The 14,591-nt window shown below is 49.8% G+C and overlaps 1 protein-coding gene across 1 annotated transcript; it reads left to right on the top strand.

The window, feature by feature from the left end:
- The first annotated feature begins 3,246 nt into the window (after positions 1 to 3,246).
- On the top strand, positions 3,247 to 13,775 carry Serpine1 (serpin family E member 1). Its single transcript, XM_051204989.1, has 9 exons — positions 3,247 to 3,370; positions 4,344 to 4,615; positions 6,209 to 6,442; positions 7,785 to 7,979; positions 8,664 to 8,862; positions 10,743 to 10,843; positions 10,947 to 11,033; positions 12,779 to 12,862; positions 13,093 to 13,775. The coding sequence occupies exons 2-9, from the start codon at positions 4,345 to 4,347 to the stop codon at positions 13,128 to 13,130; spliced, it is 1,209 nt and encodes a 402-aa protein (XP_051060946.1). The 5' UTR covers positions 3,247 to 3,370; position 4,344; the 3' UTR covers positions 13,131 to 13,775.
- The last annotated feature ends 816 nt before the right edge of the window (positions 13,776 to 14,591 follow it).

Here is a 14,591-nt window from a genome sequence, read left to right as displayed (position 1 = left end):
GAGGTACAGGGACCATGGCCAAGTCTGGGTTCCAGGCCATCTAGAAACAGAGGCCTTGTTCTGCTAGTCTGTGCCTCTGTTTCTACATTTTTAAAATCTAGTTATTATTTGTGTATCTATGTGTGTCCACGGGTAGAAACATGTGTGAAACAGAGTACAAGTGGGGCTCAGTTTGTTCCTTCCATCATCTGGGTCCCAGGTACTGAACTCATGTAGTCAAACCTGGCTGCAATCACTTCCACCCAGTGAGCCATCTCATAGGCCCACTGGCTCCATTTCTAAAACCTACCCACTAGACGCCCATAGGTTTCCTCTAGCTTAGAGATTTCTTTAGGATTTTGACCATGGTGGCACATTCGTCACATCTGTCATCCCAGCACTTGGGACACCAAGGCAAGAGGATTGTGAATTCAATGCCAGCCTGGGCTATACAGTGAGAGCCTGACTCAAAACCAAAACCAAACCAAACCAAACCCATGCCTATTATTCCAGCACTAAGGAGGCAGAGGCAGGCAGGGGACTGCCATGAGTTTGTAGCCAGCCTCGTACATACAGTACGTTCCAGAGTACTAGGGCTTAGATAACATGACCCTATCTCTAGAAAAAGAGAGGATGAAAAAAGAGACCCAAAGCTTTCCATTTCCAAGGAAAAGGGATGTTCCCCCATCCCTCCCCAACCCCAGGAAGGATGCAGAGCCGTTATCCAGCTACAGAGCCCCGAACAGAGTATCAGACCTCCAAGTCAAGAGGAAATTGCTTTCACCCTGGCAGAGCCCACCATGCCACAGGGTGGGGTGGGGGAGAAGACCCAGGAGAAAGTCTGAGAATGGAGGTGCCTCAGTTTCCCAGCTAGAGCGCCCAAGGCAGCCCACTTCCAGCTGCATCCAACCCTGCATCTTCTGAACCCTTGGGGACACCCAGGTTCGAGGTCCCTCTGACCACTAAGAATGGAGGGCGTGGCATCTGGAGTTGTGCCTACTGGCGAGAGATGAGGATGGGTCTGAGCTGTGTCTTCTTGTTCTGAAATGGCCAAGAACATCCGCCTCTCCCTCCAGCCGAGCAGCTTCACTCAGGGCTTCCAAGCCACAGATGAGAAAAGGGAAAAAAACAAAACAAAACAAACACAAGCAGCAGATGGGCCCGAGTGCCTCTCTGCTGGGCCTGTGAGCCTAAGTTTCCAACTGAGGTTTCCCCTCTTTCCTCAACCCTCCCTCCCCCACCTGACAGGGTCGCTGTGAGAAAACTCAGCAGGGCTGGTTGCCCTGGTATCTGTTTACTGCTAATCCAAAACAAACAGCCCTGCTTACCACCCACTTAAACTTCCTATGACTCGCCAGCCAGCTGTCTCCATGGATACTGCCAAGTGAACCCCATCACCTGTACCAAAGATGATAGCATGTGAGCCCCAAGGCCGAGTGCCTTCTCCCCGCTCCCACCATGGGACCACCTTGGCCTTTTCTAGACCGTGTCTAGGGTTACAAAGGGTGTTTGCGTCTGCCCAACCTTGGAAGGCCGCAGCCTCGTCCTCTTGTGTGCTGTGCTAAGGTTCACTCCCTAAAGGAATTGTCAGGCTGGGAACGTGGTTCTGTTGGTAGTTTGCCTAACAAGACCAAAGTCACGGGTTCAAGCCCCAGTCCTGCACAAACCTGGTGTGGTGGGGCGGAGGATCTGGATCTCTGGTATCCTGAGGTATATAATCAGTTCGAGGCTTGCCTGGCCTGCATGCTCATGAAATTGTCATAAGTAAATAAATACACAAACAAGCAAATACAGGCTCCTCAACCGTTCTTCCTCCCCGGGACCACGAAGGTTTAAGAACAAAACACACCACCATGATATATGTTGTTTCTTTCTACCCCTGGTCCTGTGGCTCCAGCCAGCCAGTGTCTACACCCAGAGGAGAAGAAAACTTCTGGGGTCCGGAGAGATGGCTCAGCCCTTAAGAGTACATACTGTTCCTGTAGAGGACCTAAGTGCTGCTCCCAATGCCCACAACCATCAGTGAACAACTGCCGGTAGCTCCGGCTTCAGGGAACCGGACACGTCTATCACAGGTACATACCCTCAAACACACACACACACACACACGTAATTAAAATTTAAGACCAAAGCTGGATGTGGCGGGAGCCAGCCAGAGCTCCAGATTAAATTCCAGGCCAGCCAGGCCTACATAATGAGACTCTATCTCAATAAACAAACAAACAAATAAATGATAAAAACAAAATCTTAGCGGGCTGGAGAGATGGCTCAGTGGTTAAGAGCACTGACTGCTCTTCCAGAAGACCCAGGTTCAATTCCCAGCACCCACATGTCAGCTTACAACTGCAACTCCAGTTCCAGGGGACCTGACACCCATGGAAAAAAATCAGTGCATATAAAATAAGAGTTAAAAAAAAAAATCTTCAGCAAATACCACCTCTTTCTCCCTCAGTCATCTCAGGGTGCTCCAAGGAGCAGAACTTCCACACTGGTCCTTGCTTTCTGTGTAACCCATTTCCATCCGTGGTAAAACCTCATCCAATTCAGCACCAGCGCCCCACCCAGTACACCTCCAAACCCAGCCATACAGGCTATTGACAGAAAGACAGCCCTCGGGGCACAGGAGTCTGGCCCCATGTGGGGAGTCAGCCCCTGCTCCAGGGCAGGCCTGGCAGATACATGGAGGGAAGACCTGAAGTTCTCTGTTGGGCTCAAGTCCAAGAGGAACCAGAACCCAGACAATTACAGGGCACATTTCATGCCCTCTGGCCACTGGGCAGAAACCCAAGGGAAGGTCAGGCCGACTTTTCCTGGAGGTAGGCCCAGAGTGCACAAGGGGCAGACAGCACCGACAAGGTTCATAGCTTCTATGTGTTGAGTTTCTCCAAAGGAAAAGGTGCTGTTGCTGCCGCTGAGAAACAAGGAGTCCCAACATCAAGCATTGTTAAGCTCTGTGGTACCACCGTGGGTCGAGACAACAGACCAGACGAAGGCAAACGGGCCGGGATGTTCCCATCAAGGCAACCAGGGTTTGCTCAATTATCCCCCAAGCCCTTTCACACACGTACACACACAAGTCCCAGCAAATCCCTGGGAGGGAAAAAGGGAGGGACGGAGGGGGTAGGGCGGGCGGGCAGCCCAGACATTTCCAGAGTTAGAAAGTGGGTGGGGCTGGAACATGAGTTCATCTACTTCCTGCCCACATCTGGTATAAAGGGAGACTGCAGATCCAAGACAGAGCACAGCTGGATCAGGCTGCTGCAGAGCCCGAGAGCCCTGTGAACAGGCAACACCGCATACCCGCCTCCCGCAGTACACAGCCAACCACAGCTGAGCACCAGCCAACAAGCAAGACGAAGAGCCAATCACAAGGCCCCTTTGAAAACTCCAGGTAGGAGAAAGGCAAGTTTGCTGTCACCCAAGAGAACTTACCTTCTCAGAAGTCTCTGTCTGTCAGCCTCATTTTCCCTCCGTTTTCTTCCACCCTATTCTGGAACTCTGCAGCCTTGAGTCCGCCCTAGCCCAACCAGGACTACAGGTGGTTGAGAAAAATGGTCAAACCCCACTCCTAACCCTGGATCCCAGAAGCAACGACATTGTCTCTAAGTCCTTCTCTAGCAAGCCTCCCCTTTCTCAATTTAGCAAAGAAATCTTACCAAAAAAAAAAAAAAAAAAAAAAAAAAAAAAATTTAAAAATTGCATTTATATCTGTATGCGTGTGTATATTCCTGTGTCACAGTTCAAGTGTGGAAATCAGAGGACAACTTTCAGGAGTCAGCTTTCTCTCTACCATGGGGGTCCCAAGACCAGAACTCTGGTCGTCCAGCTTGATGGCAAGTGCCTTTACCCACTGGGCAATCCTACTGGCCCCAGAGAATTTTTTCATACTGCTAACTTGAGCAAAGCGGTAGTTAGGGAATTGTGATAAGAGAACAACCACAAAAAAACTTGCGAACCAAAATCTGTCATTGTCCAAAGGTCCCTCAGAGGGGAAGAGAGATACACAGGGTGTTTTCTAAGATTTCCACAGGTAAAAAGTGAGGATGGCTCATGATACCAGTAATGCCTGCTTGTAATCCCAGCACTGGGGAGAATTGAAACAGGACAATCCTGAGTTCAAGACCAACCTGGGTAACATAACAAGGCTCTGTCTGGAAAACATTAAAAGAATTGGTTGGTGGCAGAAGGGAACGAGCTCATCATCCAATTGCATTATGGGATCTGAATGAAGATGAACTTACTAGGCTGATCTCTTACAGGCTAGAGGCGAACAGAGTGCCTAGTCCATGACTGAGGCACCATGTTCCCCTCCGGGCAGTCTTCCAGAAACATCTCCTTATCAGATTCTCTTCCATTTTTCCTAGGATGAAGATGACTTCAGCGCTAGCTTGCCTCACCCTGGGCCTGGTTCTGGTCTTTGGGAAAGGGTCTGCTTTACATCTCCCAGAGTCCCACACAGCCCATCAGGCCACTGACTTCGGAGTAAAAGTGTTTAAGCATGTGGTCCAGGCCTCCAAGGACCGGAACGTGGTTTTCTCTCCCTATGGGGTGTCCTCGGTGCTGGCCATGCTGCAGCTGACCACAGCAGGGAAAACACAGCAGCAGATTCAAGATGCTATGGGATTCAAAATCAACGGTGAGAGATGGGGCAGAGTGGGAGGTGAATCAGGAGGTTCTTGAAAAGTAGGAGCCAGAGCAGAGAAGGTAGAGAAGGCTGGCTGTAGCATTGCCAAGTCCTATCATGTCCAGCCGCAGACCAGGGACCACCCATTTTCTCTCCAGCTTCTGAGTCAGATGGCTTTGACTTGTCCATGATGTACCCAGCCAATAGATATAGAACATAAAAACTGTGCTTATATCCCCTTGGCGCTGGGGACATAGCTTGCTTAGCATGCACAAAGCCCAGGGTTCTGTTCCCAGCACCAAATGAAACTGGAGATGGTGGTGTACACCTGTAACCACGGTTCGTGAAAAGTGGAGGCAGGAGGATCAGTCTCGTACTTAGTTTTGTATTGAGTTCAGCAACAGCAGGGATTACACGAGACCTAAAACATATAAAATAGGGAACAATTGAAAAATGCTTACCACACAGGGCTGAGTAAATATGTAATAGGATTGTCAACATACATTATTTGATAATACCATTATTACACTAGCAACCTAGCAACCTAACTAGGTGTAGTGGAACATATATGTAATCCCAGACCTTGGGAGTCGGAGGGAGGAGAATGATGAATTTAAGGTCAGCCTGGGCTACATCGCAAGCGCCACTCCAGGTTGGGATATAGAGCAAGACCCTGTCACAAAACCAAATAGAAGAACAAGCCGAACAAGGTGGCTCATACTTGTGTTCCCAGCACTTGTGAGGTCATTAGGAGGGCAGTTGCAAGGGTAAGGGGCGGGAGCGGAAGCAAACTAATGTTTTTAATTTAAGAATTGAGGGGCTGGAGAGATAGCTCAGTGGTTAAGAGTTCAATTCCCAGCACTCACATGGTGGTTCACAACCATGTATAATGAGATATGGTGTCCTCTTCTGACCTGCAGGCACACTGCAGACAGAACACTGTATGAATAATAAACAAATCTTAAAAAAAAAAGAAGAATTGAGAAAAATGTTCTAATGTAAAGAAAATATTAGGAGCTGAGACTCTTTGGGAATGGGTACACAAAAGAGTTAAAATTTGAGAGCTGAATGTAGTAATGTATGCCTGTAATCCCAGCACAGGGAGGTGTAGGCAGGGGGATTTCTGTTAGCTTCCAAGGCATCTAGGACTATATAACGAGTAGCAAACCAGTCTATATAGGCTGGGTTAAAGTGTGAAACCCTTTTCAGGGAGGAGTGGGGAGAGGAGAAGAAAGGAAGAGGGAGGGAGACATCATAGTGTCACACACCTTTAGTCCCGGGACTCAGGAGGCAGAGGTAGGTGAGTTCAAAGCCAGCCTGAACTAAACAGCAGTGTACAGACACCCCGAGGTGCCCAGTAAGACCTGTTCAAAAAACTGAATAAGAAAAAAAGGAAAAAGGGAAGAAAGAGGAAAGAAGGCAAGAAAGAGGGAGCGAAAGGGGAAAAAAAGTTAGTTTGGAGAGACTGTCCTCCACTAACCGCTGGAGATAAGCAAGGGCCTCATCCACCTGGACAGGGGTAAGGCCCTCCTTGGGCACCCTGGTCCAGATGAGAGCCCTTGGCTCAACATGAGCCTAATGGATCCTGCCTTGGTACCTCTGCAGAGAAGACGACCGCTCCTGCCCTCCGTCGGCTGTCCAAGGAGCTCACGGGGCCATGGAACAAGAATGAGATTAGCACTGCCAATGCCATCTTCGTCCAGCGGGACCTGGAGCTGGTCCAGGGCTTCATGCCCCACTTCTTCAAGCTCTTTCGGACCACGGTGAAGCAGGTGGACTTCTCGGAGGTGGAGAGAGCCAGATTCATCATCAATGACTGGGTGGAGAGGCACACCAAAGGTTAGTGGTAGGGAGAGGAATTCTGTGTCAATTCACCCATCCTCAACTCTCCCTTTCATCTCTGTCTTTTGTGGATAAAAGGCAAATGCCTCAAGAACCAGAGTATGATAGCTAACGTTTGCCTTTTTCCTTTCTTCCTGTGGTGCCGAGGATAAAAGCCAGGGCCTCGTGCATGCTGGGCAATTACTCTACCACTGAGCCACACCCCAACCCCTTACTGGAGCTGTAACCCAAAACTGTATTTGTCTTGGTTAGGCTTTTTCATAGACCACTCAGAACTGGGGCCAATGGCTCATCCCTGTAGGATGATCAATGAGTTTTGGGTTACTATGAACCACATAGCAAGATCTTGTCAAAACAAAACAAACAAACAAACAACCCAATAGGGAGAGAAACCAATTCCAGCCAGGTGTAGAACAGCATACCTGAAGACCTAGTTACTCTACACATCCCCTCAAAAAAAGAAAAAAATCCACTAGGATCAACAAGATGGCTCCATGGGTAAAGGGTCTTGGCTTGGTTTTTTGTTTTTTGTTTTGTTTTGTTTTAAAACAGGGTTTCTCTGTGTAACAGCCCTAGCTGTCCTGGAACTAACTCTGTAGACCAGGCTGGCCTGGAACTCACAGAGATCTACCAGTCTCTGCCTCACGAATGCTGGGATTAAAGGCTACCACACCCTGGCCAAGGCTCTTGTGGAGTCTGGTGGCCTGAATTCGATTCCTGGAAGCCACAGAAATGTGAAAGGAATGAACCAACTCTGCATAAGTTGCCCTCTGACCCCCACTTGGCATGCATGTGCACACACACACCTCATATTCTCCTCCATACAATAATAATATTTTTTAAATGCACAAAAGCAAAACCAACATGAAAGACATCATTGACAATAAGAACAACAGTACTTGTTACAAGCGTGTGCACAGGCCTCCAAGATTACAGCTTAGGGGCCAAAGAAGTGTAATGAGGGAAGGCAGAAGTGTCTAGTTCTGGTGCTGAGCTGGATCCCAGAGCCAAGAAAAAAGTGATGAAGCCAGGGATGTGACTCATGCCTATTATCCCAGCTCTTGGGAAGCTAAAGCAGGAGGATTACCATGGATTCAAGGCCAACCTAGGCTTCTGAGTGAGTCCTGGACTAGGCTGTATTATAGGGGGTGGGAGGGAAGGAAAGAAAATCAGCAGTGGGGGGATAATATTGAGCTAAAAGATATCCCGAGACTCAGAACAAATAGATCCACTCAACTCCCAACGGCTCTTTGTATCCATTTGAGAACAGGGAGTAGAAGGCAAGCATCTGAGATGCTTAAAAATCATCTTATTTCTTGACTGACTCGCTTTCCCTTAGGTATGATCAGTGACTTACTTGCCAAAGGGGATGTGGACCAGCTGACACGCCTCATTCTGGTGAATGCCCTCTACTTCAATGGCCAGTGGAAGACTCCCTTCTCGGAGTCCAGCACCCACCACCGCCTCTTCCACAAGTCTGATGGCAGCACTGTCTCTGTGCCCATGATGGCTCAGACCAACAAGTTCAACTACAGTGAGTCCAAAATCTCCAGTCCCTCATCTCACAACTACAGACCCTGGGCAGCATTCAGTGTCACTCTCATAGTGGGGAGGATGGGGGAGGTGAACACACCCAAGTTATTACAATGACTTCTCAAGCAGGAGATGCTAAGATAATTCAAGGATGGGGAGAAATATCAGTTTCTTTCATGCTAGGTGAACCGGAAATGGAGATAGTCTCCCTGATCCACATCTGCCCAGCTGTTGAGCCCATCTCTCCTCTTAAGTGGTTTACCGGGTCAACAACCCCAGTAAGGGGAAATCTGTATGGAAGTTGAGATTTAGAGGATGAGGATGGGAATAATTAGTGGCTGGGGTCAGACAGAAAATAGTGAAGGTCAAGAAGGAGAAAATAGATAGGAAGGGTGGGGATGTAGCTTAGGGAGAATGTTCATCCGGCATCAGTAAAGCTCTGGCTTGCATGCTCAGCTCATAAGCCGGGTGTGGTGGAGAATAAGTTCAAGGCCATCCTTGGCTATATAGTTGGTTCAAAAAAAAGGGAGGGAGGAACATTCAGAAGGGAGTACAGTGGGTAAAGGACTTCCAAAACTAGACTAGAGAGCTTGGCCTTCTAGAAGGAGAGAAGCTGGAGGAAAGCTAGGAAGGAATCCATGTGAGCTGGAGCCATTTCCAAGATGCCATCTTGGTATCTCCCCAGCTGAATTCACTACTCCTGATGGCCACTACTATGACATCCTGGAACTGCCCTATGATGGGGAAACCCTCAGCATGTTCATCGCAGCGCCCATCGAAAAGGAAGTACCTCTCTCTGCCCTCACCAACATTTTGGATGCTGGACTCATCCGACAATGGAAAGGGAACATGACCAGACTTCTCCGACTCCTCGTCCTGCCCAAGTAAGCCATCCCATTTGCCAACAACCTAATCCCAACGTCTGCCATCTCTCCTAAAGCCACTTGGGCCATGTGGAGTTTCCCAGATGGCAAATGCCTACAAGGAAGAGACATACGTGGGAGGCTGATGGGAAACCTTCTAGGCTGGGTTTGATTATGGTTTCTTATTCCATCATGGTGCTTGGAGAAAGTTTCTTCCGTTGAAGAGGAGATAGATTTTGTAAAATCCATCCCTGCATAGACCATGCACCAAATACCCAATGATCAAAGTAGAGCATAGTGGCACGAACCTGTAGCCCCAGTGCTTGAGAGACTGAGACAGGATAGTGAGTTCAAGTCCAGCCTTGGCTAGGGAGGCAAGATTGCTGAAGACATAGCTTAGTTTGTAGAGTGCTTGCCTACCAAGCATGAAGCCCCAGGTTTGAACCCAATATTACATAGACCATAGGCATGGAGGCACAAACTTGTACTCCTAACACTTGAAAGGCTAGCACAGGAGGATAAGGCCAGCCTGGGCTATATGCAGCAAGACCCTATCTTATAAAGGGAGAGGGTGCAGGGAAAGGGGTAGAGACCTAGCTCAGTTAGCAGGGTACTTACTTCACATGCTTGAAGCCCTAGATTGGATCCCCAGCACTGAATAAGGCAGGCATGGGGATGCACACCTATAATCCCAGCACAAGGGGGCTGCAAAGAGGATCAGGGATTCAAGGCCATCCTCCCTCTGTTCCTGGATTATATGAGACCCCGTCTAAAAGAAAAGACCAGCCAAAAGAGCAGCTAGAGAAATAAGTATGTGGGGGTCTCTCAATCATTCTATATCCATTTGTAAATGTCTCCCACCTCCTTCCCTCACCCAATAATAATTGACTCCAAGATCAGGCAGGCAGAGGAACAGCCATAGCTTCTGACTGAGACCCCCTCCTCTCAAAAAAAAAAAAAAAAAAAAAAACAGATTTTTTTTTTTCTTTTCCCTTAATCCTTCTGCAGAATCAGAAGGGGTGAAGTTGGCTTGTCTGGGTAATTCTAGAATTACAGGGAAGCTCCCATCTTAGGTTTCCCCTAAACTCCCAGATGCTCTGTTGCCAAGCTTGGAGAAGGGGGGAACTGGGTTGCTTTAGCTACTGAACTTTGCCTGCCTTTCTCTCCCATCAAGATGGAGATAATGAGTCAAGCCCTGCTGAGAAGCAGAAGGAGGGCCCTCCAAAGTCTTCCTGTGTGAGCTGTTCAAAAACAGCCTGCAGACCACAGTTACCTCCAGCACCCTCGCAGGAGAATGTGAACCTGTCCCTCTCCTGCAGTCAAACGAATTACAATTATGTTCAAACTACTGTCTTATTTGGGGAAAGCCATTAGTCACAGATTTGAGGGGGTGGAAAGACTGAACAATGTTCATTAATATTAGAAGTTTCTGGCAAGGAGAAAAAAGGACCAGGCCCCCTGTACCTAGCCAAATGAGATTCCAAAGACTTCTAATCCCATCCTAGGGAGGTGGAGGTAGGAGGATCAGAAGTTCAAGGTCAGGGCTGGGGAAGTAGTTGAGTTGGTGGAATGCTTGCCCAACTTGTTTGAAGCCCTGGGTTTGAAACCCAGCACTACATGAACCAGGCGTGGTGGTGCACACCTATAAATCCCAGCACGCAGGAAGCAGAAGCAGGGGGATCAGGAGTTTGAATTTGAGATGATCTTGAGATCATCTTTGGCTACATAATGGGTTTGGAGCCAGCCTGTGCTACATGAGATCCTACATCAAGGCAAACAAAAGCCAGACCTCTTTTCTTCATGTTCCTGTCAGTTTCTACCCTGTCCCACTGCCCCAGAGGATACTCAGTAGGTCCTGGGAGAAGCAGTACTTGAATGCTGTTCCCCACGTCTGTCCACAGGTTCTCTCTGGAAACTGAAGTGGACCTCAGAAGGCCCCTGGAAAATCTGGGCATGACTGACATGTTTAGCCCAGCCGAGGCCGACTTCACAAGTCTTTCTGGTGAGATATGATCCCTCTCACTTCATCGCTTCCATGGGTCAGGTCCCCCTGAGAGGATAGGGTGTTGGATAATCTGTCCTTTATGCCCCCCACTCTGTTTCAGACCAAGAGCAGCTCTCTGTAGCTCAGGCCCTGCAAAAAGTCAAGATCGAGGTGAACGAGAGTGGTACAGTGGCGTCTTCCTCCACAGGTGAGTGTAGCTCGGCCAGTGTCACCCCACCATCCAGGGTGGCAATCACCCTACAGGAAATCTAGAGCAAGCACAGTCACCACCCTTCCCCAAACCTGTTCCTTGGTGTGAAAAGTGGATCCACTTCCCCTGGGACCCTGCTGCCTCGTCTATGGCTCCTCAGGTCCCAGGGTGTGAGGAGGACCCCAAAGGAGAACCTGAGTTGCTGCCATAGTGGAAAGTGAACTTAAAGGATTTGCTTAGCAGTAAGCCGGAAACATGTTTGTGATAGATAGATCTTGACCAAATCCTATGGGAAACTGGGGCCCAGAGGAAGTCTTGAAACTTTTAAGGGCAATAATCAGAGAACAAAGAAACAACCCGAAGCCAGATAGTATGGCACATGCCTTGGGAGGCGGAGGCAGAAGGATGAAAGTTCAAAGAAGGAAGAGCCTATCCTGAAAAACCAAGGATAGGAAATGTAGCTTGACGGTAGAGCACCTGCCTAGAATCCCCCAGTGAGGGGCTGGGGTGTGACTCAGTGGTAGAGCACCTGCCTAGAATCCCCCAGTGAGGGGCTGGGGTGTGGCTCATTGGTAGAACACAAGCCTAGAATCCCCCAGTGAGGGGCTAGGGTGCGGCTCATTGGTAGAGCACCTGCCTAGAATCCCCCGGTGAGGGGCTGGGGTGTGGCTCTGTGGTAGAGCACCTGCCTAGAATCCCCCAGTGAGGGGCTGGGGTGTGGCTCATTGGTGGAGCACCTGCCTAGAATCCCCCAGTGAGGGGCTGGGGTGTGGCTCATTGGTAGAGCTCCTGACTAGAATCCCCCAGTGAGGGGCTGGGGTGTGGCTCTGTGGTAGAGCACCTGCCTAGAATCCCCCAGTGAGGGGCTGGGGTGTGGTTCAGTGTTAGAGCACCTGCCTAGAATCCCCCAGTGAGGGGCTGGGGTGTGACTCAGTGGTAGAGCACCTGCCTAGAATCCCCCAGTGAGGGGCTGGGGTGTGGCTCAGTGTTAGAGCACCTGCCTAGAATCCCCCAGTGAGGGGCTGGGGTGTGGTTCAGTGTTAGAGCACCTGCCTAGAATCCCCCAGTGAGGGGCTGGGGTGTGACTCAGTGGTAGAGCACCTGCCTAGAATCCCCCAGTGAGGGGCTGGGGTGTGGCTCAGTGGTAGAGCTCCTGCCTAGAATCCCCCAGTGAGGGGCTGGGGTGTGGTTCAGTGTTAGAGCACCTGCCTAGAATCCCCCAGTGAGGGGCTGGGGTGTGACTCAGTGGTAGAGCACCTGCCTAGAATCCCCCAGTGAGGGGCTGGGGTGTGGTTCAGTGGTAGAGCTCCTGCCTAGAATCCCCCAGTGAGGGGCTGGGGTGTGGTTCAGTGTTAGAGCACCTGCCTAGAATCCCCCAGTGAGGGGCTGGGGTGTGGCTCAGTGGTAGAGCACCTGCCTAGAATCCCCCGGTGAGGGGCTGGGGTGTGGCTCTGTGGTAGAGCACCTGCCTAGAATCCCCCGGTGAGGGGCTGGGGTGTGGCTCTGTGGTAGAGCTCCTGCCTAGAATCCCCCAGTGAGGGGGGAGTGTGGCTCAGCTGTAGAACTCTTGCCCTAGCATGCCCCAGGCTCTGAGTTTCATACCTACTACTAGTTTCTTTTAAAGCACCTGACAATCATCTATCTCTCAGTGCTGTCACCAGATAGACTGGTGTCATTGGATCTCTAGGGATCACACCAATGACAACATGCCCAGCCCTAACACACTGCCCCTTCTCTTTCAGCCATTCTAGTCTCGGCCCGCATGGCCCCTCAGGAGGTGGTTATGGACCGACCCTTCCTCTTTGTAGTTCGGCACAATCCAACAGGTAAGCAGAGCCCCATCACAAGCTCCTCTCCTCCTGCTCACTCTTAAAAGTCATTATGTGCCTGCCCACCACGTAGATGTCGCTTGAGCCTCTAGGGACTCAGCAAAGATTCTGGAACTCAGTTCCATCCCATTCCAGCACCCTGTCATAGCCCACACAGTGCCAAAGACCCCAGTCCTAACTTAGTCACCTCCTTAGATTCCCACCTGGCATGATTCTTGTACCCACAGAGACAATCCTGTTCATGGGCCAATTGATGGAGCCTTGACAGGGAAGAGAGACCTTGACTCTGGACAAAACTGGACCTGTTATAAGCAGAAACTCTGAGGAAAAGACTTACTTCAAGTACTCTTTCTGGAGGAGAAGGCATTTCCCTTCACTCCCACAGTGGTAAATCTTCCAACCAGCCTCCTAGACCTCAGATTCTCGAAGGGAAAAGAGTCTAACTCCCTCATCAGAGTTAGACTCCCCTGTTCCACCAAGATCTCTAATCCAGACTGTAGAACTCACAGAGCCTTCATCTGCTCATCTTTCTAATAATCGGCCTTTGGACATGGGCCCCACCAGCAGGGTGGGGCCACAAGGCTTTTACTCAGCATCCTTGGGCAAAAATTCAGCTGTGTCCAGTCACACTGGGGCCACCTCCTGCACCATCTGCTGTTGCTGGGGTGGGTGGCCACAGGCTAAAGGAAGAAACACTGGTACACTGTGGAAATGATGACCTTGCCCAGCTCCCAGGGGCAGCAGATGGACAGATCAGTGTTTGCCCAGTACTGAGCCTTCTCCCAGCTCCTTTTGTACCCTCCCCTGGCACCGCATGCACAGGTTATTTCAGAGTGTAGGTGACTTGTTTACATAGCTTTTTTCCACCCACAAACTTTTTTCTTTTGGGAACAGTGAAAGAAAGGTCAGATGTGTGTGTGCCTGGCTCTTCATCCCCAATCTCTCTGTTAGGGTGCAGGGGAGAAGCCAGGGGTGTGCTTGAATATTTATCACATTCTTCCTCTTGTATGCATGTTGGAGAGAAAAAAAATACTGTTAAGGAAAAAGCATTTTATTTAAATCATGACACGTGGTGTCCCATTTGGGGTCTACATCCCTGTATCTGGGGGGGGGGGGTACAGCACTCCACAAGCTTGCCCCTCCAGGTGGCCCCAGTGACAGGGGCTCACACTGCCGCCTAGTGGCAGCCTAACACACCCTTACCCCAATACTCCCCCTCTCAGTTCCCCCTCCAGCTCCCTCCCCCTGTAGCTCTTTTCCCTTAGGGACCTTGCCAAGGTGATGCTTGGCAGCCCACGTTAAAGGAAGAAGAAGAAAAAAGATTGGGTGGAAGAGAGAGATTTGAGGGAGGGCTAAGTGGTTTCAAATTTTTCCAATGCATTCAAGAGCAGAATGGCAATAGGGCTGCGTGACCTAACAGGACAGAACTTTCTCCAATTACTGGGTGACTCAGAGCTGCACTGGTGACTCACTTCAATGTGTCATTTCCGGCTGCTGTATGTGAGCAGTGGACACGTGGGGGGGGGGGTGAAAGAGACAGCCAGCTCCCGGTCAACCACCTTAGTTAGATAATCATTTTTGAAAGCCTCCTTAGCCAGGGTGTGATCAGAAAACCAATTTGCTAAAAAATTGCACAAGAAAGTAGTGTGAATGTAATCTCAAAGCAGGCCACTCTGCATCCATTATGTCTCCACCGGAAGGAAAAAAGAACAAAACTCATTCTTTG

Source organism: Phodopus roborovskii, unplaced genomic scaffold (genome assembly GCF_943737965.1).
Source record: "Phodopus roborovskii unplaced genomic scaffold, PHOROB, whole genome shotgun sequence".
NCBI lineage: Eukaryota > Metazoa > Chordata > Mammalia > Rodentia > Cricetidae > Phodopus > Phodopus roborovskii.
Note: the sequence above shows the minus strand (reverse complement) of the source record. Positions and strands in the feature narration are given on the sequence as shown.

What these genes read in the sequence shown, in the direction of transcription:
- Serpine1 (XM_051204989.1), top strand. Translation starts at nt 4,345, where the DNA reads ATGAAGATGACTTCAGCGCTAGCTTGCCTCACCCTGGGCCTGGTTCTG. An exon ending in GGTGGAGAGGCACACCAAAG is followed by an intron (nt 6,443 to 7,784) that starts GTTAGTGGTAGG and finishes GCTTTCCCTTAG; the next exon opens with GTATGATCAGTGACTTACTT. An exon ending in AGTGGCGTCTTCCTCCACAG is followed by an intron (nt 11,034 to 12,778) that starts GTGAGTGTAGCT and finishes CTTCTCTTTCAG; the next exon opens with CCATTCTAGTCTCGGCCCGC.